At 37.5% G+C, this 22921-nt stretch overlaps 2 protein-coding genes across 2 annotated transcripts; both read right to left on the bottom strand.

Moving 5' to 3' along the window:
* Nucleotides 1–228: 228 nt before the first annotated feature.
* LOC110774809 (protein DETOXIFICATION 12) lies at nucleotides 229–3512 on the bottom strand. The gene is made up of 7 exons (XM_021979398.2): nucleotides 2954–3512; nucleotides 1520–2064; nucleotides 1351–1437; nucleotides 1180–1236; nucleotides 851–1089; nucleotides 565–770; nucleotides 229–440 (listed from the first exon to the last, which is right to left on the bottom strand). Exons 1-7 carry the CDS (start codon nucleotides 3188–3190, stop codon nucleotides 372–374), a joined length of 1440 nt encoding a protein of 479 aa, XP_021835090.1. The 5' UTR covers nucleotides 3191–3512; the 3' UTR covers nucleotides 229–371.
* Nucleotides 3513–4066: 554 nt separating this feature from the next.
* Nucleotides 4067–22722, bottom strand: LOC110774818 (fruit protein pKIWI502). The gene is made up of 5 exons (XM_021979408.2): nucleotides 21964–22722; nucleotides 11807–11906; nucleotides 11599–11694; nucleotides 11415–11495; nucleotides 4067–4486 (listed from the first exon to the last, which is right to left on the bottom strand). Exons 1-5 carry the CDS (start codon nucleotides 22521–22523, stop codon nucleotides 4424–4426), a joined length of 900 nt encoding a protein of 299 aa, XP_021835100.1. The 5' UTR covers nucleotides 22524–22722; the 3' UTR covers nucleotides 4067–4423.
* Nucleotides 22723–22921: the final 199 nt, after the last annotated feature.

Raw genomic sequence — 22921 nt, 5'->3', positions numbered from 1 at the left:
ATTTCCTCATAAACACTTGTATCTATTATTATTGTCTTTGCTATTTGTCATATATTATATTTGTGAGTTTATTCTCAATTGTTCGTGGCACGCGTTTGGTTATAACACAAACCAATTGCATGCTTTGAGAACTGAGATACAAACTTTATCGTTAATATACTCACATGACTGCATGAACAACTGCAATATGAAATTATGAATGGAGGTACTTCAAATGAGCATCGCAGGGAAATCCAAAGACGAATTGTGCAAATTTCAACCAAACAAGTCGGTTTTTTCAATTCCCAAAAAATCCCCTTTTCCACAGTTTGTTATGCAACAAAACAAGCACTGCGAGTTAGGTTGAAATTAGCTTATATCTATGAACTCTACTAAGTTACATATACTCCGTTTTTGACTCCGGAACTCTCTTCCGCTACTCTCTTTCTTGCTTTTCTTGCCTGTAAAAACAATCAGCAAACTTTTTTATTACTACTTACTAGAAGGTGAATCTGAAATGTGACAAAACTTGAAGCAAAGTAGAATGCAACAGACAGCAGAAGATGAGAAAAAGAAGAGACGAACCTCTTGTTCCCAGTTGGTAAAACTCGTTATAATAGACAAAATGACTGTCTGTGTCAAAGCACCAACCATAACTCCCATCCAAAGTCCCCGACCTCTCATTTGCATCCAGAAGCCTAATGCAGCTGCAACCGGTATTCCAACTAGGTAGAACGCTACAAGATTCACGTAAGAACCTATATGTTGCCACCCACATCCTCTAGCTACACCTGTATGTATCAAAATTAGTAGAGCGTGTAATTGCTACGTAGGTGTCATAATTAATCTACTACAACTTGCTTCTCGTTACCAGAAAGAACTGCCTGTGTGCTGTCAAATATTACATTTACACAAACCAAAGGTGCCATTGTAGTCACATAATCTACAACTTCCTTCTCATTACTGAAACAATACCCAAATACTCTCCTAGCAGAAAATAGGATCGAACTAACAATCAAACCATTCGCAACCCCCATCACCACTACTCCACATGCTGCTATGCGAGCTGCCTGTGGGTGTCCAGCCCCAAGTTCATTCGCAATTCTCGTGCTGCAATTTTAAACAAGTATAATTATTGCTCAATCAATGTCAACTCTTAAATTTATAATAATATAGCAGAACATCTTTTAGTTAGCACACCTTGCAGCTGCTGAAATTCCATATGGTACTGCAAACAATGTTGAAATTGTTGTCAAGCTGATGACAAGTAGAACAGCAGAGTATTTTTACACTTGGCAGTTATTCCATAAGAAAGGTAACAAAGAATCACATTTTAATCAGTTGATAGAGAACACAGAACGATAACAATACCACACAGAGAGAACAGAAGTCTCAAGTTCTGGATTTGGAAGAAATCCTGATAATAAAATCAGCAGCTCAAATGACCACCACTCTAAGCTACAAGCATATAGAGATAGATTGAATCATAATTTGTTAGTCATAAAACTTTTCAAACATTCTATTAGACTAGATTGCTTACCAAACCATTGCAGCAGAAGGAATAGCAAATCGGAAAAATTGTCCAACTCCATGAAACATTTCCATGGAGATTGGAGAACGAGTAGCTGCACAAGAGGAAGAGAAAACCATGTACAATGCCAGAAAAATGGCATTCAACCAATTTGATATACCCATTGCAATAGCACCTCCTAGGTTATTTAGCCCAGATTTGTATACCAAAGCCCAACAGAGGGGTATATGCAGGCAAAGAGTACCACATGAACTTACTAACATAGGAATTACCAAACTTTGGGATTGGAAGTATCGAACCAATGGCTGAAATACGGCATAAGAAATTAGCGTAGGCACTAGATATATCATGAATTTACCCGCTTCATGTGAAATGGAAGGATCTTGGCCTATGAAAACCAGAATGTTTTCCATATATATCCATACTACACTGAGTGGGATGCTGAATAAAGTCAGAGAGAAAATGGCAGTGTATGTTTGAGTTCCCAATTTCTTGTACTGTTGCGCTCCATAAGATTGCCCACTTATAGTCTCTAATGCGCCTGCCATACCTAACTATAATCAAACAAGCACAAATGTGTCAAAATTTACTTAGATTACAAATTACATTATCAAACTGGTGTATATAACAATTAACAAGATAATCAAAGTTACACCAATTCTTAATATGTTTCTTTTTCCGGGTGCAAACTTCTACATTGTACTCCATAAATCACTACTATGCTTCGATTTTGCTGCTTGAAAGTTGAAACTGTGAATCACTGAATTTCAAATGAAATTCAACAACAATTCTTTGTCAACTTGCTTCATTCATTGGCATATACTGTAGAAATTTAACCACACTATTTTAAGGCTACACAGGACGATCACCCAAAATAATGCATATTTCACCAATGAGGGTTTAGCATAGTGGTTAAGACTGAAGGCATATGTGATATGTATGATATATCTCAGGTTCAAATGCCCCTTTCCCTATTTGTAAATTTATTTGCTTTTGTAGCTCATTTGCACCAATATAATTATTGCTTATTACAGAAAAAGATTAATCATAAGTTCATTCAATTTCAGAATATTTAATCTTTTTGTAAATATATGTGGATTTCTAAAAACTTGACTAAGCAGAGGCAATCACTTCCAAATAAGGAAATATACATTACTTAAAAAACAAAAAGAACTAAGTTCACTAAAGTAGGGGTTCATGATTGATTGATTGCTACTCATTGTTTGATCAGCTAATTATGGCAATAACCAATATCATTCATTAGCTGATTGTCATGACAAAAAATCGCAATAAATGTGAATGTCAACTAGCTTAATTGGTAAAAGTAAAGTAATCATAATCTCGGATCGATTCCTGTTAAAATTATCGATTTCTGAACACCAAAAAAGAAAAGAAAAGAAAGTAAATGGGAGAAGGGTGTTATATATATAAATAAAAAAATACCAAGAAGCTGAAGCCGGTGACAGCAGCAAGAGAAACAGCAAGGGCAGTACTAGAGAGATAAAGTGGGCTGAGGTGACCAACCATCATCAAAGTTACGACTTGCAACAAATATTGAGACATTAGAACTGCCACCATTGGACCTGCTACCCAACTCACCCTCTTCATCTCTTCTATTATCTCTTTCCATTCTACTTTTCTTCCTTTTTCTTCCTTCTTCTCTAACAACCCTTCTTCCATCTCTCTCTCTCTATCTCTATCTCTCTATCTCTCTCTCTCTAGTATGCTGAAGCTTGTCGACTCTCTTAAATACAAATATAAAGTACAAAGTATAAGAAAAATCAAGGATCTTTCTCATAAGATATTTTTCGTATGCCATGTCAATTTTCCACTAAAATGTAATGAGATTAAATTACTGTTAAAGACTCAACCAAAAAACAGTACTTACTACTTACACATAGATTCTGAAATTTACTATTGAGTCAATGTAAGAATTTGTCAATACTCACTCGCTTTAATGCTACAAATTGCTATGATCTTAAGACTAGTGAGGTACAAGTCTTGTCTGCAAAATTCAAGTCTCAAGACTAAAAGATAATCATGCTCTTATTGTCATGGCTGATGGAGCCAACTTTAACACGGTTCATGTGTTGACCAAATCACAAAGAAGTTATATTCCGATTTAACTAGAGGATGGGTCGAATCTATTTCGATATTTATTTTTGGATTTGGATAAGACACAGATGCATATAGAAGGATAATCAAACATGTAACGGTATAACACATCATACACACCCGATATAAACGTGCATTCTACTTTCTTTGGCATTTTTTCATCATTGATGGGGACGTACGGCGGATCATTATAGAACAAAGTTCATGATACACCTTGATTACTGATTAGACGATGACCGACGTTCACAATTACATCCTTCTTAGACGACATCCCCTTTTATCGTGATAAGATGTGACTCATATTCAAGGATTAGAAAATTTGGTCCAAGCTTTTTCTTAAATATGATCATATTTATAGAATGCATTACCTGCAGTCAGATCGAGAATCTGTCCCATTTTTACCACATAACTTATTTGATGCGAAAATGAGATCCAACGATGTGAAAACACAACAGTCAATACGACGGCACTTTGTTCCTAGCCAATAGAACCACTTTCGTAACCAAATATTACACTGGGTAGCTCTTTAAATTTTGGGGTGCAGCAAAGCACCTCGAGAACTTCCAACTACCTATATGTAGCTCAGATCAACACCTCAGGTAATACAACGAAGCCGCATTACTGGAACATTGTTGCTAATCTTGTAGTTTACTGTCATTATAATGTCAAAATTTGAGATAATCAAGTTTATTTTTGCTATTCCAAGCTGAGAAATTGATACTCGGAATAAAATAAATGAATGGGAGAACATTGCTTCCCGTAACAATTATACAAGCTAAGTAACTCTATCTCATCAAATTAAAAATTCTTCAGTATTTTGTCAGTTGAGACTCCGTTCTCTGTCAATATACAAGTGATTTCCTGCAAGAAAAATGCATCCATTATAGGTTGTTGAAACACAACAAAATGATTGGGGGCACAGGATAACTCATCTATTGTGGAACTTCTCTAGTTTCAAAATATGTGATTGCCACTCGAAAAATAAAGATTCATAATTAGCATTACAAGGAGTTCGGCAATTTCGCATGACAGACAATAGAACAAGGCAAATAGACCGTACTTTTTGACAAATTCCTTTAATTTCCATGAATAGTACTTCCTTGGTCATTTTTTAGTTGACACACTTTCATTTTTGGCACACATATTTAGTAAGTGTAGCAAACAAAGGCAAAAACCAATACCACCCCTGCCCACTAACCCCCTTGACAAATCAAAGAGAAAGCAACCACCGCCATGTACAATTGTACATTATGTCCGTTGCTACCGTGTACACCACTGTTTGAAACACTGATAACTAAACCACTACTGCACACTCAGCGTTGCAAATTATCAAAATTCAAATACTACAACACCACTGTGTACTCACCCCACCAACGGCGACTACACCAAAATTCAATGACTACACTGCCGATGCATACTCACCATACCAGCTAAAATAAATTCAACAAAAACGTTACCAGATCTAAAAAATATTACTCCCTCCGTCCCTTGATACTCGCACCGATTTGACCGGTGCGGAATTTAAGACACTTGAATTGACTTAGTAATTTAATGGGTGGTAATTGATAGTGGGGTATTTTTTTTAATATAGTTAGTGGGAAGTGCGTAGGGGGTGGGGGGGGAGGTGTGAACTTTTAAATGATTTTTTGCAGGGAGTAGGGGGTGTAGGTGGGTTAGTAGGTAAGTGTGGGAAATAATACAATATTGGTAAAAAAGTTCCATTTTTTAGAAGCGGTGCGAGTATTAAGGGACGGCTCGAAAAGGAAAGCGGTGTGAGTATTAAGACGGATCCGTCCTCCCTCCGTCCTTTTTTATTCTTTACTTATTCTGCCTTAAACGCCCCTTTTTAATCTTTACGTTATAAATTTTATATTGTAACATAAATGCTCCTGTAAACGATCGTGCCAAGTGATTATTTTAATCAACTAAATTCTCCGGGGCATTAAATCTCTCACATTTTCCCATTGTGATATTATATCACTCTCATTTTCCCAATGTTAGATTTCGGATAAAAGTGAAAACATTATTAATAAACGTAATTTGCATTGTTTAAGTAAAAAAAAAAAAAGAATCTCCATCGACATTAATTATTTGTTAAATCACGTGTATAATGACAACGTAAATATTAAAAAGGGATGGAGGGAGTAGCTTAAAATTTAAAATCAAAAGAAAATCCAAAAAGAGAAAAGGCGAGATAGAAAATTTCAAAACCTCACCGAACAGGAGCTCAACAATGGAGTTCAACACAACTCAGAAATTGGAGAATACAAGAAGAAAATGAAGAACAAGAGAGAGAAAGATTATTATAATTATGAATCGACCACTGTTGGGCCTAGGCACCAGGACCCCCTATCACCTCATTGTGCCTTGATTTTGGTGGTTGCGGTGAGGGGTAAGGGACGAGGTGAGGAGGCTAACAGTAGCAGTGAAGAGGAGAAAAAGGGTGGAGGTGGGGTGGTGGTGAAGAGGAGAGGTGGGTAGAGGTGCGTTGTTAGGTTGGTAGAGGCCATTGTGTACAAAGGAAGGGAGCTGGGTAAGTGTTAGAATCCAACCTTCCTTTACTTGTATTTCTCCTTTCTATTGCTTTCTAGGATCTTTCTAATAGTTTTCTAGGCTTTTGGGAGAATTATTATGTTACTGTAATTCCAGTGTTCACTTGCAAGTTTTAGCTAATTCAAAATAAACCTCTATGAGGGGTATGAACCAATACCTCTCATCAGAAGTTGTCTTTGCTTAATTCATGTGTTGTTGCTAGCCTTTATAGATATTGTGTTGTCGCATGCTTTTAAGCTTTCCAAGACCCATCAAAGTCCCTTGCAAAACAGATACACTCTCGTCGTCGGTCCCGCTTGTGCCTACTCTGCACACACAAGCGCCCCGATCGACCCTCGGCCCTCGCTCTTGTCGCCAATAGGCAAGAGTGGCCATTCTAAAGCAAACACCCGCTCGTGCCCGAGCCTTGAGATTCACTTTCCGCACAAGGCTTGCGCCCTTGTCGCCCCTTAGGCAAGAGCGCGCCCCACGGATCCGGTGTCAAAACACTCAGACCGTGACAGTAAGGCTGTCATGGAAAAGGAAGGCAAGAGGAAGAAATAGAGATGGAGAGAGAGTGAAAAGTATGGGAAGCAAAGGTAAAACTGGAACTTTGCATTCTAAACTTTGCCGTAAATAGAAATGTGTGAACTGAAAATAACTTTCCTCAAAAGGAATATGTATCGACTAAAAAAGAACATAGGAAGTTCAAGATAAGAGGGGGAAAAACAGAGATGAATAAAGCAGCAGCCAGACCATCCATACGTTACAGAAGAAAAAAGGTGAGAAAAGGTGGGCGGGGGTAGGTGAAGTTGCAAAGTTATTGATATAGGGATATCTTTAGGAGTGCAGCAAATGGAGACTGGTCCACTTCTCAATGCTCCCATGGAGAAAACATCATTTACCATTAGGGAGCAACTTGAATCCTACAACACCTTTTTTATGGAGTTCCATCTAGTGTTTAAAAAAGCGCGCTTAAAGCTCGTTTAAGCGCTGAAGCTCGAAACTCTGGGGCAAAGGGGCAAAGGGCTTAATTAGGTCTGAGCGAAGCGTTTGTGAAAAAGCGCACCGAAGCCACTTAAGCGCATGAAGCGCAAAAAGCGTATGAAGCGCGCTTTTTTGAGCTTCATTGAAATTCTTCTTTTTAAAAAAAAATCACATTAGAAGTATTTTTTTTATATGTTGTTATTGTCTATTGGACCACATCATATTAATGCTTAACAATAGAAAGTTGGCCAAGAGTCCAAAAGAAAAGAAAAAAAAAGAAAAAACGAAGGTGGCATATCCTTTTGAAAATAGCATAGTATATTTGTTTCCTAGTGGATATTACATGATAAACACTATGTTATACTCCCCCCGTCCCTTGATACTCGACCCAGTTTGACTTTTTACACTATTCACATAATTCACTTTGACCCTATTTTATTTCTAGTATATATATGAAAACAAATGTTAGTATATAATATATTGTTGGCTTCATCTTAATATACATTTACAAAATAGTTAAATATATAGAAACAGGTAGTCAAAGTTGTGCATTATCATCTTAATATACATAATTACAAAATAGTTTTTATAATATGTAGTTAAAGAAATTGGTAGTCAAAGTTGTGCATTGTCAAGCGTGTCCGGTCAAAACAGGTCGAGTATTAAGGGACGAAGGGAGTATGCTTTATTTTGTTGAAACAAGGACCAATAGGGAAGAACATCGGATGTTTATGTGTTTTTGTGGTAGTTTTAGTAAGATATATATCCATAATGGTAGAGAAATCTTGAATTCTTAAAAAATGCGCTTCACTTCAATGAAGCTCGCGCTTTGCGCTTGCGTTTTACGCTTAAGCTCCAGGGCTCATATCGCTCTAGTGCGCTTTGCGCATTTTTAAACACTGTTCCATCTACGGGTGTAAACGACCAAAGCCAAACTGAGTAATACCTTTTTCATGTTCATGTTCATTTAACTTATGCGAGCTCGAGCCCGAGTTTTTAACCCCCTCAAATCTGTTCAAGCTTGGTTCTTTTAGGAGATTTTGTGTTCATGAACGACTCATTTAATAATCGAGCCGACTTCATAAACGAGCTTTGCGCTCAATTTTCCTTTTCCAATATCAAGCTTTGGAGTTTGAAGTATTGAATGGTTTTTGAATTCACCAAGCTTTTTAAATAAAAGATATGAAATATGAAAATTTGGCGCTTTACCCTTTACCATATATATTGTTGATTCTCTGCAAACATGCTTTGTGATGCGTAATTTAGCAATTATAATTACACTTTCCCCAATTCTTAAATACACTTGGTCCACACTAAATTTATTGTGGATCATGCCTAAGAGAAGGTTAATACCTTGTTCCTAATTTATTTTGGCATGGTTATTATGAAAAAAATATCAAATTGCTGTTGTTGATACATGTTGTGCTGGAATAATATGATTTTAAGTTACAATTAACTTTAAAAAACATAGGTTACTATGATACAAAAAATAGTTATTATATCTAAGAAATTTGGTGTTTAATGAACAATAAATTTCTATGTATGTATAAAGGGTGTAGAGAAAATTTGGGTCCACACTAATATTATTGTGGACCAGGTCCACGCAAGAATAATCCTTATGCTTTTATGAGTTATTATAAACTTTTTTTTATGAGTCAAAATATAGTTTTTATTTATAATAAAAGAAATTATGGAAATTTTGCAAATACAATAAATTTGTCTCTTTTCCAATTACAACCTCAGATTTTCAAATTTGAAAATTATAACCTTAAACTTATACTTTCACTTTAAATTACAACCTCGGGTCATTTTGCGGCGAAATCAATTGGAATATGATGTCATTAAATTTATTAGAACATATTACATAGTTTCCTGAAAATAATATAAAAAACGAACAATTTCATTAATTTGTTTTTTTTTCTGGAATTATTTGATTTTTTTTGGAGATTTTTTTTTTTTTGGATTATATTCATGACATCATATTCAGATGGTATTTGGCGGAAAATTACTAGGGGTTGTAATTTAAAGGGAGGTATAAATTTTAAGGTTGTAACTTATAAATCTGAAAATTTGAGGTTGTAAGTGGCAAACAGACAACTTTATTGGTTTGTATTTGGCATTTTCCAAAAAGTATAAATAAACAAGTTTATTCATGAACATAAATAAACGAGTTGTTCATGAACTTAAATGAACGAGCATACATATGTTCATGTTCAAGCTCGTTTATTAAACGAGCTTCAAAAGTTGTGAATAAACGAGCTTCAAAAGTTGTTCAATATCAGCTCATTTATTAAACAAATGAACATGAACGAGCTTTGAACGAGCTCATTTATTACGCACCTCGACTTCCATTTCTCCAACTTGGTGGGCCTACTAAGCTCGTGGATTTTATGGAGTTCTTAACTTAACAAGTCTACCACTCCTCCCTACCTAATTCTTCTGAGTGCCCCATTTTTGGCATATAGATGAAATAGCTTCTTTGTGGATATAGTGACCCAACGCCTCTACAATAGTGTTGTGTGGATGGTAAAAGATTTCTAACAAGTCTAAATCAGCTCTCTTGTTTTGATCACATATGCGCAGAAAGAACCACACCTAACTAACCCACATAAATTATTGTAGATGCCTACCCAACAAAACTTAGTCTTTGAATTCTAGTGACTTTTCATCATCAAACTTAGCAGAACATTAGAAAACGCATTTTCTTTCATTGAATTTGTAGCTAGTTTCCAAAATCACCATAGGTGATGCTAGATCAGAACTTGTGGAGGGGAAATGCAAGTGCTAAGTATTATTGATAAATTTACAGGGAAAAATGTAAGCCTTTTTTTTCCAGTCTCCCTCTCCTAGTCCTCGCCCCTGCTGCACCGGCACCAAGATCTCCACAACCAGCAAACTGGCAAGCTTGCCTCTGCCACCACAAGTCCACAACTAAACATTGACACCTATACCAGATAATAAACCCAAAACCACTAATGAATATCACAAGCCTCGACAACCCCATTCCACTCCGTATCCAAAAAGCACAATCACCACATTCCCCAAGACGACCCCAACAACCTAACATCCAGACAAAACTTCTAAACAAATATCATTTATAGGACACAACCACTCGTACTATGGTGGGTAGTTTGACTTTTTGGAAGTCAGTAAAAGCAACCAAGGTTCTAAATCAGGCATATAACAGTGGCTTGAACCAACCTCTAATAGATCAAGTGCAGCAAGCATGGTAGTGTATGGCTCCAAGACTGGATGAGTCGCTTGGCAGAGTCAGAAAACTGGGAAATGAGATCAAGAGTTGTGACAGTGCTTGGGTTTGAGGTGGTGCAAAAACAGCACGCTGAAAGTGGTTGTAGAAATAGAGCTTGGTGTTGATACAATGATGGGGGGGGGGGGGGGGGGGGGGGGGGGTAGGAAGTGGTTAAAAGGAGGAAAATTATTACGAGGAAATAGGTACCTGATGTAAGAAATTGAACAACGAACTCTCTAAATATGGGGTTTGATTATCTTGCTCATTGTCATTCCTCAACAAATCCATCAAAATCAGTTTAGCATATTTACTACCCCTTATATTCTGGATGACTACAATTAATCGGAAAAATGTCTTCAGTTCAAAAGCCTAATGTTATATTTTCATCTTGCCGAAGAACACATCCAAAGTTTGTCGTCCAAACCAGTAGAATCTTCTTATGGACAGGTGGGTGAAGCTTCCCAACCAATTTCATCAGGAATGGGAAATTGGGAATGGTAATGGCTACTGAGATGGATCGTCCACTTCTGTTTATTTGCTAAAATCCTTTCTTATCCTAATGAAGCGAAACTAAAGGTGTTGTGAATTCAATTAGAGAGATTTATAAATGGCCTCAGAACCTTCACACCACTGTCAATCTAATTTTCACCTTTTCTACTTTCACTTTGGAAACAAAAGTCCCTAAATTAGAGCTTTCCTTGGACTACTGTACTTTGGGTACAAATATGATGTCTTTCATTTGTATACTTGTATTCTTCTACTACCCTTTTTTCCTTATCCCAAACAAAACAAGGGAAAACCTGATGCTGATGGACCATTGTAACTTTGTAAGCAATAAAAAGATCTTCTAAACCTAAACAAAGATCGTAATACATCATCTGCACTCCTTAACGGACACTTAAAGCAATTAATGTACAACATTAACTTAAATATTACGGCCCAGCCAAAATCATGTGCCATATATGCCAAGTGCTAAATAAAAGGAGAAAAATTGCTAATCCAACCATAAAAATATTTTACCTCTGTCATTTGTTTCTGCCCGCAGAGAACAACACCAGTAGAGTTTGGATTTGAAATGTTTTTGGATCTACAGAAGGCAGCCTGATCAATTGCCCCAAAAAGAAATGTTAAAATATGATTACGCGATCCCATGTACATGAAATTAAAAAATCCAGCACATGCACCAACACAATTTTAACAGTACCTGCACATAGCCAGTTTCACCAGTCCATCCTTCATCGGGTTGTGATAGTACTGGAACGATTTTAACACCAGAAGACTCCCAATCTTTAAATCTATCCTGTAGTAAGAAGACAAAGCATAAGAGAAAGGCCTGGTGAAAAGAAAAAAGAAAAAGAGAACTGTTCTAATTTAATACATTTCATGGCCAACAAAGTATCTTGGTGATCCACCTGATAGGCCATCCTCTGCAAATTTCTAGCTCCGTAATAAAGCCTCACATCTGACCTCTTGTCAACAACGAAGCCAGATTCAATAAGTGATCGGATTGGACTGCATATGGTCAAGAGAAAAATCGCAAGTCAGAAAGCAGGTATTATAACATAGGCGTGCAAGAATGGCACATTAGCTACTTAAGACAAGAAGATTCACAAAAGGCAAAAAAAGGCAAGCAACGATTAGTAAATGCCACCATATGACACCCAAAGACAGCCAGCCAAACTGTTGTTATGAAAGACATATTTTATCATTCAAGAGAAAGAGAAAGAATTCGCAACAGTACGGTTTATTTAATCGAACCAATATGAGAGAAATAAACATGTGTAAGCAGGCCAAGGACCTAAGAATTTTAGAAAAGATTACAAACAGGAAAGCCTAAATTCCATGGGTGGTTAGGTGGGTGATTAGGTGTGTTGCTGTGGTGGTTACGTGGGGTTTATGTTTAATTAGCTTTAGTTTAGGTTAAATTAGGTTAATTAGGGGGTTAATTAGGACTAATAACCAACGGAGTTAGACCTCCGTTAGAAACTAGGGTATGTGGATGTATTTTCGAAAATCTAGTGATATTTGTTGTACTTTTGAAACGTAATGGGTATTTGGTAAAACTTCGGGGGGTGTTCCATGAAAAAGCCGTTTATTTTTCCAGCCAGAGAGTGCAAAAAATCCACCTGTTACCGATCACTTGTGCAAGAAAGAAGTACAAGGGTAATAAGGGAATTCAACCTAGCAGTTAGCTAGGCTGATGTCAGAGCATAGTTCACAAGAAGTAGTGGAGTATGTTAGAATTTTGTAAGGGAGGTAATGCATGGGAGGGAATAAAAGGCCAATAACAAGGAGAGAGAACCTTTTGAACTAAAGAATGGAGGAGGTTGGAGATGGGAGGTGTTTGCTCCCTTTCTGCAACCTGAGATACTGAAATTGATACAACCTTTTGAACTAAAGAATGATCACACCATAGGGGATCTCGTGTACTGGAAGGATGGAGAAAATGGCAAATTCTCAATCAAGTCGGCCATTAGCATCATGAGGCATGAAAGCAATGTACTGATGAAAGGGGTTGGGAATTAATCTGGAAAACTCCTGTGCAACAAAGAGTGAGGGCATTTCTTTGGTTAGCTAATCATGATCGAGTACTCGGCAACTTGAACCGGTTCATAATAAGAGGTATGACTGACGGCCCTAAATGCTTTGTATGTGGGGAACCTGAAGAATCTACCTTATATATACTTAGAGACTGCCCTGTAGCTAAGTTAGTATGGAAAAGATTGGGTGGCCCTGTTAACAAACAGACATTCTGGCAAGGCAACATAAAAGACTGGCTAACAAGTAATGTGGAGGACAAAGTAATGACAGAATATGAACATTGGCCAACTTTCTTTGCCTTAACATGTTGGTGGCTCTGGAAGTGGCGTAACTGCTATGTATTTGGGCGAACCTCAGAGATACCAATCGATATAGGAGCTTTCTTACAAGTGAGGTTTGATGAAACGGTTCGGTGTATAACAGAATTAAGGGCAGAGGGAAATATCAGTACTGGGACAAGGGTGGAAACTCATGTGAAATGGTGTCCTCCTAATGATGGGCGTTGGAGCTCCGGGACCGGCTGGAGGCGGTGGTGTAATCAGAGATCATTGTGGGAATTTCATCTCGGGTTTTACAGCTAACTTTGGGCATTGTCTGGCCTTTAGAGCTGAGGTACTAGCTCTTACCAGAGGCATTGACCTAGCACAAAACTTACAAATAAAGCAGCTTGAGATCCAGTTGGATAGCCTAAGCTGTATACAAGCATTACAAAGCAACAGAAGAGAGAATGGTGTCTGCACATATGATCTGAATTATTGTCGAACTATGCTAGAAGACCCAGGCTGGAAGATACGAATAGCACATGTATACCGGGAGGGCAACAGGGCTGCAGATTGGCTTGCCAATCAAGGAGTTATGCAGGATGTGTTGGAGAAATGAAAACCATTCTTTAATTTTAGTAAAAGAAAATAAACCATTGCATGATTATAGTTAGGATGAATGACAATTTGAGGTGCTTTGTCATTTACTAAAATTAGCCCACTAAATTAAGAAAAACAAAAGCATATAAATACATGCTATTGTTCATTATTGTAACATCATCCCAAAAATATAAGAAGTGTACCTAGAGAGAGAGGGAAGCTTTAATTTCAAAGAATTTTAGAGAAAATTCTTTGGTGTAATTGGGGTGTGTAGTGTTGTAAACACTTGTTGTTTTATCATATTCTGTATAAATTTTGCAGCATATATAGATACAAATATTTGTCAATTTATTTGTGTTATTTCTACTAAAAGTTTTGTTCCTAATAATCTGATTCTAAAGGAAATTTGCATATTATTTCCTAACAACTGGTATCAGAGCCGAGTTGGTAAATTCTGTTCGTATCCATAGGCGATTGTCAAATACGATCCAAAGAAGTTAGATCTAAGTGGGAGCAATGGCTGCAGATGAAGGAAAGATAAAACTCGAGAAATTCGATGGTGCAGATTTCGGATTTTGGAAGATGCAGATCGAAGATTACTTATACCAGAAAAAGTTTTATGAACCTCTCTCGGAAACTAAGCCAGAGGGAATGAAAGATGAAGATTGGAATCTTCTTGACAGACAAGCCCTCGGAGTTATCCAATTAACGTTATCGCGCAGCAGGTCTTATGAAAGCTCTCTCAAATATGTATGAGAAGCCATCAGCCTCTAATAAAGTTCATTTAATGAGGCGATTATTCAATTTGCGGAAGACGGAAGGTGCATCTGTAGCTCAACATCTCAACGAACTTAATTCAGTCACAACTCAATTAAGTTCAGTCGAAATAGATTTTGAAGATGAAGTTCGAGCATTGATACTTTTATCTTCTTTACGAGATAGCTGGAGTGCTACAGTCACAGTAGCTCGTCAGGAAGCAATAAGTTGAAATTTGACGACGTTCGTGATCTGGTTCTCAGTGAAGAGATCCGACGGAGAGAGTCGGGTGAATCATCAACCTCTTCAGTATTGCATACAGAGTCAAGAGGAAGAAATACAACCAGAAGGAATGAACGTGGAAAATAAAGCTATCAAGGTAAATCTAGAAATTGGAGATCGAAATCAAGGACTCCCAATAATTCAACAAGCTCGAAAACTATCGAGTGTTGGAATTGTGGGAAGATTGGGCACTACAAAAATCAGTGTTAGAGTGCACCGAAAAATCAAGAAGCAAAGGCAGAAGCAAATATCACTTCTACCTTGGAAGGAGATGATGCGTTGATATGCTCTCTGGAGAGCAAGGAAGAGTCTTGGGTGTTAGACTCTGGAGCATCATTCCACGCTACTTCGAAGAAAGATTTCTTCGAGAGATATGTCCTTGGAAACCTTGGGAAAGTATATCTTGGTGATGATCAACCTTGTGATATTGTTGGTAAAGGTGTAGTGAAGATTAAGTTAAATGGGTCAGTTTGGGAGCTGAAAAATGTCAGGCATATTCCCGACCTAAGAAAAAACTTGATCTCAGTCGGGCAGTTGGCTAGCGAAGGCTACACTACAAACTTCCAAAATGAAAATTGGAAGATTTCAAAGGGAACAATGACTATTGCTCACGGTAAAAAGAGTGGTACTCTTTACATGACAGCAGGGGCGTGTTGTTCAATTGCAGTTGCAATAGGTAATGAAAATTCAAAATTGTGGCACCAAAGACTTGGCCACATGAGTGAGAAAGGGATGAAACTTATGCATTCTAAAGGTAAACTCGCAAGTCTACAATCAGTTGAAATGGATATGTGTGAAGAATGCATACTTGGAAAGCAGAAGAGGGTAAGCTTTCAAACCAGTGGTAGAACCCCAAAGAAAGAAAAGTTGGAGCTTGTTCATTCCGATGTCTGGGGACCAACAACTACTTCATCCATCGGTGGAAAACACTACTTTGTCACTTTTATTGATGATCACTCCCGGAAAGTATGGGTTACTTTCTAAAACAAAAATCCGAAGTGTTTGAAGCTTTCAAGCGTTGGAAAGCTATGGTAGAAAATGAAACAGGTCTGAAGATTAAAAAGTTAAGAACTGACAATGGTGGTGAATATGAAGACACCTTTTTTAAGAAGTTTTGTTATGAACATGGAATTAAAATGGAGAGAACCGTGCCGGGTACACCTCAGCACAATGGTGTAGCTGAGCGTATGAACCGAACATTGACAGAAGGAGCCAGAAGCATTCGTATACAGTCAGGTCTACCGAAGCAGTTCTGGGCAGAAGCAGTCAACACAGCAGCTTACTTGATCAACCGAGGACCATCAACTCCACTAGAATACAAAATACCATAAGAGGTATGGACGGGAAAAGAGATAAATTTGTCTCATTTAAAGGTCTTTGGTTGTGTAGCATATGTGCATATCAGTGATCAAGGCAGGAATAAGCTTGATCCTAAATCTAAGAAATGCACTTTCATTGACTATGGCGGTGATGAGTTTGGATACCGCATCTGGGATGATGAAAATAAAAAGGTGATACGTACAAGAGATGTGATTTTTAATTTAAAAGTTATGTATAAAAATAGACATAAAATTGACGCCAGTGACTCATATCAGAGTGGGCCAATATTTGTCGATCCTAGTTCTATCCCAGATAGTCTTGTTACACCACACAGTCCTGTTACAGAAGAAGTAGTAACAAGTCCTCAAGAAGAAGAACATAGTGGTATGCAACAGTCTCAAACAACGGAACCTTTTATTCCAACTCCTCCTGTACTAAGAAGGTCTACTTGAACTCGTGTGCCTAATAGAAGATATATGAATTATCTGTTATTGACTGATGAAGGAGAACCTGAATACTATAATGAAGCATGTCAGACCAAGGATGCTAGCAAGTGGGAGCTTGCAATGAAAGATGAGATGAAATCTTTGATTTCAAATCAAACATGGGAACTGGCTGAGTTACCCATGGGTAAGAAGGCACTTCACAACAAATGGGTATATCGGGTGAAAAAGGAACATGATGGTTCTAAGAGATACAAAGCTCGATTGGTAGTCAAAGGATTCCAACAAAAAGAAGGAGTTGACTACAATGAAATTTTTGCACCTGTTGTGAACTCAATACCATTAGAACAGTGTTAAGTATTGTTGCCATTGAAGATCTTCATCTCGAGCAATTAGACGTGAAGACTGCATTTCTTCATGGAGATTTGGATGAAGAAATATACATGCATCAACCTGAAGGTTTCTTAGAAAGTGGAAAAGAAAATATGGTGTGCAAACTTAAGAAAAGTTTGTACGGTCTAAAACAAGCCCCAAGACAGTGGTACAAAAAGTTTGATAACTTTATGCACAAGGAAGATTTCCAGAAGTGCAACGCTGATCACTGTTTCTATATCAAGAGATATCAATCCAGTTATATCATCTTACTACTTTATGTCGATGATATGCTCGTAGCAGGTTCAAATATGGATGATATAAGAAGGTTGAAGCAACAATTGTCAAAGGAGTTTGACATGAAGGACTTAGGTCCAACAAAGAAGATTCTTGGAATGCAAATTACAAGAGATAAGCATAAAGGTACTTTGCAGTTATCTCAAGCAGATTACATCAAACGTGTTTTGCAAAGATTCAATATGAGTGATGCTAAGCCAGTCAGTACACCCTTAGCAAATCATTTTCGATTATCCAAGGATCAATCTCCTCAGACGTAGGAAGATAAAGATTATATGGCTAAGATTCCATATGCCTCAGCCATTGGAAGTCTGATGTACGCAATGGTTTGTACAAGACCAGATATTGGACATGCAGTGGGAGTTGTTAGCAGGTTCATGTCAAATCCAGGAAAAATCCATTGGGAAGCAGTGAAGTGGATTTTGAGGTATCTACGAGGTACCACTGAGAAGTATTTGTACTTTGATAAAGGTGAATTAAAAGTACAAGGATATGTCGATGCAGACTATGGAGGCGAAGTTGATCATCGGAAAAGCACCACAGGATATATATTCACGGTTGGAAATACAACAGTTAGTTGGATGTCGCAACTGCAGAAGATTGTTGCTCTATCCACTACAGAAGCTGAATATGTGGCAGTAACTGAAGCTAGTAAAGAGATGATATGGCTTCAAGGTTTGTTAATTGAGTTAGGATTCAAGCAAGAGAATAATGTATTGTACAGTGATAGTCAAAGTGCAATACATTTGGCAAAGAATTCAACATTCCATTCTAGAACTAAGCATATCGGACTTCGATATCATTTCATAAGATCTCTATTAGAAGATGAAGTGTTGAAGTTGGAGAAAATTCAAGGAATTGAGAATCTGGCAGATATGTTAACAAAGACGGTGACTATTGACAAACTGAAGTTGTGTTCAACTTTAGTTGGCCTACATGAGCGACATATGAGAAAGTTGTGCTGCATGAGTAAGGTGTGAAGCCGGATTAAAATCAGTCTTCAAATGGGAGATTGTTGGAGAAATGAAAACCATTCTTTAATTTTAGTAAAAGAAAATAAACCATTGCATGATTATAGTTAGGATGAATGACAATTTGAGGTGTTTTGTCATTTACTAAAATTAGCCCACTAAATTAAGAAAAACAAAAGCATATAAATACATGTTATTGTTCATTATTGTAACATCATCCCAAAAATATAAGAAGTGTACCTAGAGAGAGAGGGAAGCTTTAATTTCAAAGAATTTTAGAGAAAATTCTTTGGTGTAATTGGGGTGTGTAGTGTTGTAAACACTTGTTGTTTTATCATATTAGTATAAATTTTGCAGCATATATAGTTAGAGATACAAATATTTGTCAATTTATTTGTGTTATTTCTACTAAAAGTTTTGTTCCTAATAATCTGATTCTAAAGGAAATTTGCATATTATTTCCTAACAGGATGCAGGTCTTATAATAATTGATGGTGTTCCAACAGCTCTTAGTAGAATTTTAGAGGAGGATGTAAGAGGAGTGGCGTTTCCACGTCTCATACCTCCCTAGTATAGTTTTATAGCTCGTTAATTTTCGTTTTGTTTCTTTTCTTATCTTTGGATTTCATCCTCATTTGAATCCAAAAAAAAAACAAGGAGAGAGAAAGTATTGAGAAATTTTGTAGAGAGTAGTAGTTCCTTGGGAGAGAATCTAGCTTTCATATGCGGTGTAATGGTAGGCTCTCTTCACCTTTAAAAAAAAGATTTCACGCCCAATAAGTTCAGATAAGTTACAATCAAAGTTCTACGAGGTTGATAAGTTACAATCAGGTCTTATCAGGTGTAATACGTCTCAATCAGGTCCTATAAGTTTACTCTCTTGCAATCAGGTTCAGGTCTTATCAAGTCCAATAAGATAAACCAGGTTTAATCAGTTCCAATAGTATCTATTTAGATAAATCCGGGTTTCATCCGGTGAAGAGAACGCATCATAATTCGTTTAATTAATCCCTTTGTCCTGATGTTCTGATTTACTTGCACCACTTTCCTTATAAAGCCGTCCCACATGACTTGCACAATTTCTATAAAAGGCATGAACCCACAATTATCTTTATTATTTCTCCCACTTATATTGGCACCAATTTACTTACTACTTCCTATAAAAAAAAAATTAAAAATCTCCACTCACATCTTCAAAAAGCAATGACCCACTTCTCACTAGCTATAATAAAAAACACCGCTCTATCAACTACCACAAAATAAAATATAGTCAATTCATTTGCCTAAAATCTTGTGCCGGTCAAAGTGATGCAAGTAAATTGGGAAGGAGGGAGTAATTGAATACAATCCTACTATTCGGCTTCATCCTATTTTCTGCTTTGTTTACTGATGAGAGATTATTGCTTAAGATGTCTCAATTTCCTATTTGAAGTTGATTCTTCGCAAAATACCTAAAATGGTATAGGAATGGAAGATTACACAATACTAGAACTTACTTTGTCAAAGATATTTCCAAATTCAGTGTAATCAACTCCCAAATTCTACATAACCATGTGATAACCAAATCATTGAGCATAATTCCTTCACTAGCCAAAAAATTCGCAGCTTGTCATTAGTATGGATCAACTCCATTTTGCAACACCCTGTACAGGACTTTTTATGTAAAGCTTGCAATAAGGCAAGCATTTGCATGTGGGGCTTTGGGGGGGTAAGTGCTTGCTTTTGAGCTTTTGTGGCATTTTCTTGTGATTAAAATGAAATCAAATGATGAGAAAAAGGCTCTCCATTAGGGCTAACAAATGAATCTTAAGAATATTTCCACATGTAAAAGTTCTAAAAGGTTGGAATAAAACCCGCAATAAGCCAATAACAAATCAAAAATCATTTGACAAATGAGACGGTATAGACGAACCATAGGCCCGATTTTTCCAAAGCACTAAACAACTCCTAAGTTGCACTGTAATAATAATATATCCTATATTTTCTAGTCGGCTTCTACAAGAGTAAGAACCAATCCCTTGTTGTATCAAAAAAGATAAACTATAATAAATACTCCGTAGAAGTAGTTAGAGCTTAAAGTTCCAAAATTAATCAAAACAGTACCAAAATATAAATATGATTATTAAGTGCCATTATTAAGTGCCACGCAGGCATATCATATTGTGATTTTGAACAAGATAAGAGAAGGTGTAACATAGTGTTAAGTTGTTGACCAATTATATAATACCAGTAAATTCTTGTGGCTTTAAGGGGGGATATATTGCAGATCAGGTCAACCAAAACGGAAAAAAAAAAATTAAAATAAAATTAAAAGACACGAGACATTGCTTCCAAATATTTTTAAAAAAAAAACAAGAGATGAAGAGACTGGTGTCCATTTATCTTCAACAAAAATTACTGGAACAAACCGCTAAAACCTATGTTGCTTCGACACCTTGGTGGAACAAACCGCTAAAACCTATGTTACTTCGACACCTTAGTTGACGGGGGTGTCAATTGTCGACACGACATGACACTCGACATGACACTTAAAAGTTGTCCGAGGAAGTACCGACACCCAAGTCGGAAAAGGATCCTAAATCAAGTGTCGCGACAGCAATGTATAAAAAAGGTCAAGAAGTCAAGAAGCAACAAGGCGATTTGGAGTTCTCAGCGCCTCATTGAAGTGAGGCGCCCTAGTAAAAAGTTTTTAAAAAAATGAAAAAATGGTGTTTTCCTCGGGAGGCGCACCTCTTTTTAAGCCTTGGTGCGCCTTTTTGCGCCTTAGGTGCACCTCATCAAAATTGCCTCGCCCAGACAACAAAAGGCGATGGCTCCAAACGCCTTGCGCCTTAGAGCCTAGGCGCGCCTTTTTATACACTGCAACAGGAGGAGAAGAGAAAAAGAGAATAAAAAAGTTCAATTTTTCGTATCCAAGATGAAGATAAGCATCATACTGCCATCATCAATGAACAAATTAGTCTTACCATTTGTTATTCGGATCAAAAAGTTCCAAAAACTAAAAGTTAGGTTAACTTAGTGCCCTCTTCTTCTTTTTCTTTTTTATTTTTATATATTAAAATAATACCGGGTGGATATGTTACTTGGACTCTTCATTTTACCTCAAGTACCCGTGTTGGATCCTCGACACTCGGACATGGGTACGAACACCGGACACTTCATTTTGGACCAAAATCATGATTCTTTTTTGCAAAATAGCCGAGTCGGACATTTAAACACGTACTCGTGTCCAAGTAACATAGCCGGGTGGGAATGTTACCCACTTTATATAATAGCCGTGTCTAAATTCCTTTGACCATGTTGCCATGTCTAATTTTGGATCGGAGTGTTGGATACACCAATGTTGGACATTACACTTAAATCTGTGTTTGAGCAACCTAGGTTAAAACTGAATATTTGAATAACACATACCTTCCATAAGGATTTTCCGAACTGATTGGATAACATTAAGTATATGCACAAAGTGATTTTCTGTTTACAATGGTTTTGGTCATTTTGGGATGGGTTGACACTTACAGTTTATACAGAGATTTCAATCATGTCGTGATGTATATTATTTGCAACTAATGTCTTTTTAATAACCTGTTAAATGTAACAAAGAAATCTATGAAGTTATTGGTTTGGCAACTAGTTCTACTTCTAAGTTCTAACCATCAAATGGAAGTAAATGATCAACCTTGCAAAATGATGAAAATTGGAAATTAAATCAGAATGGAGAAAAGAATACCTGATTCCAGATCCAGTAGCAAAGATAAGAACAGTGGGGAACTCTTCGGCAGGCGAAAGCCGATCGACATCGAAACCGTTACCCATGACGGAGCTCAGTTCCACAACATCGCCTTTCTTCAACGCACACAAAAGCTCCGCGGTGGAGCCAGCAACGCTTTTGACTAGAAAATGGAACTCGCCGCGAACTGCAGCAAGTGAAGGAGGGGAGGCGATGGCGAGGAAAGAAGGCTTAGGAGAGTCAGGGACCTTCAGCTGCAAATACTGCCCGGCGCGGGTGTATGAGGAAGCGATGTCGGGGGCGTCAGATACGTCGATGGAGACGTGGAAGAGGGACTCCGCAGCGGGTTCAATGAGAGAGATTGGGGACGGAGTAAATAGGGTGGTATCTTGCCGGACGGCAGAGGCGACAACGGAGAATAAGCGGCGTTTATTGTGGCGGCGGAGTGGGAGAGTTAGGTGGCGGAAGAAAGACATGGAACGGGTTGGGAGGTGGAGGTGGGCATGAGGGCGGTGGAGAGGAGAAATGTGAGGAAGGGGAGAAAGAGAACAAATGGACATATTTTAAGTGGGAAATAAAATGTTTTTCGAGGTTTTATATGGGTTTTGGTAAGGTGGCGGAAGGTGGGAGGAAAGACGGAGGTTGACTTGATATTTTGTTGCGCCGCCTGGTCGCGGTGGTAAAAGGCAGGAGGAGTTGTGAAATTTGACTAAATTGTAATGAGCTCTTGGGAAGGTCACTTCCGCATTGTAGTTGTGGTACGATCCAATGCTACTTATCCACATAATAAATTGGGGCCGCATGAACCATGCCTATCTCATTGATCATTGTTCACCACAATTGTCATTATCAAAGTAAACATTTGGTGTTAAGTAAATTTATAATGGCAAAATATTAGTTACTCCGTATTTTTATGTTTGAGGGTAAAATCAATTTATCAATCAAGAAAGTTATATAC

Source organism: Spinacia oleracea, chromosome 3, assembly GCF_020520425.1.
Source record: "Spinacia oleracea cultivar Varoflay chromosome 3, BTI_SOV_V1, whole genome shotgun sequence".
Classification (NCBI taxonomy): domain Eukaryota; kingdom Viridiplantae; phylum Streptophyta; class Magnoliopsida; order Caryophyllales; family Amaranthaceae; genus Spinacia; species Spinacia oleracea.
The sequence above is the reverse complement of the archived record's forward strand: the minus strand, read 5'-3'. Positions and strand labels throughout refer to the sequence as shown.

What these genes read in the sequence shown, in the direction of transcription:
- LOC110774809 (XM_021979398.2), bottom strand. Translation starts at nt 3,190, where the DNA reads ATGGAAGAAGGGTTGTTAGAGAAGAAGGAAGAAAAAGGAAGAAAAGTA. An exon ending in ACTTCTGTTCTCTCTGTGTG is followed by an intron (nt 1,237 to 1,350) that starts GTATTGTTATCG and finishes ACTTGTCATCAG; the next exon opens with CTTGACAACAATTTCAACAT. An exon ending in TTACCAACTGGGAACAAGAG is followed by an intron (nt 441 to 564) that starts GTTCGTCTCTTC and finishes TTGTTTTTACAG; the next exon opens with GCAAGAAAAGCAAGAAAGAG.
- LOC110774818 (XM_021979408.2), bottom strand. Translation starts at nt 22,523, where the DNA reads ATGTCCATTTGTTCTCTTTCTCCCCTTCCTCACATTTCTCCTCTCCAC. An exon ending in GCTACTGGATCTGGAATCAG is followed by an intron (nt 11,907 to 21,963) that starts GTATTCTTTTCT and finishes GACCATATGCAG; the next exon opens with TCCAATCCGATCACTTATTG. An exon ending in GGCAGAAACAAATGACAGAG is followed by an intron (nt 4,487 to 11,414) that starts GTAAAATATTTT and finishes TTTTTCTTGCAG; the next exon opens with GAAATCACTTGTATATTGAC.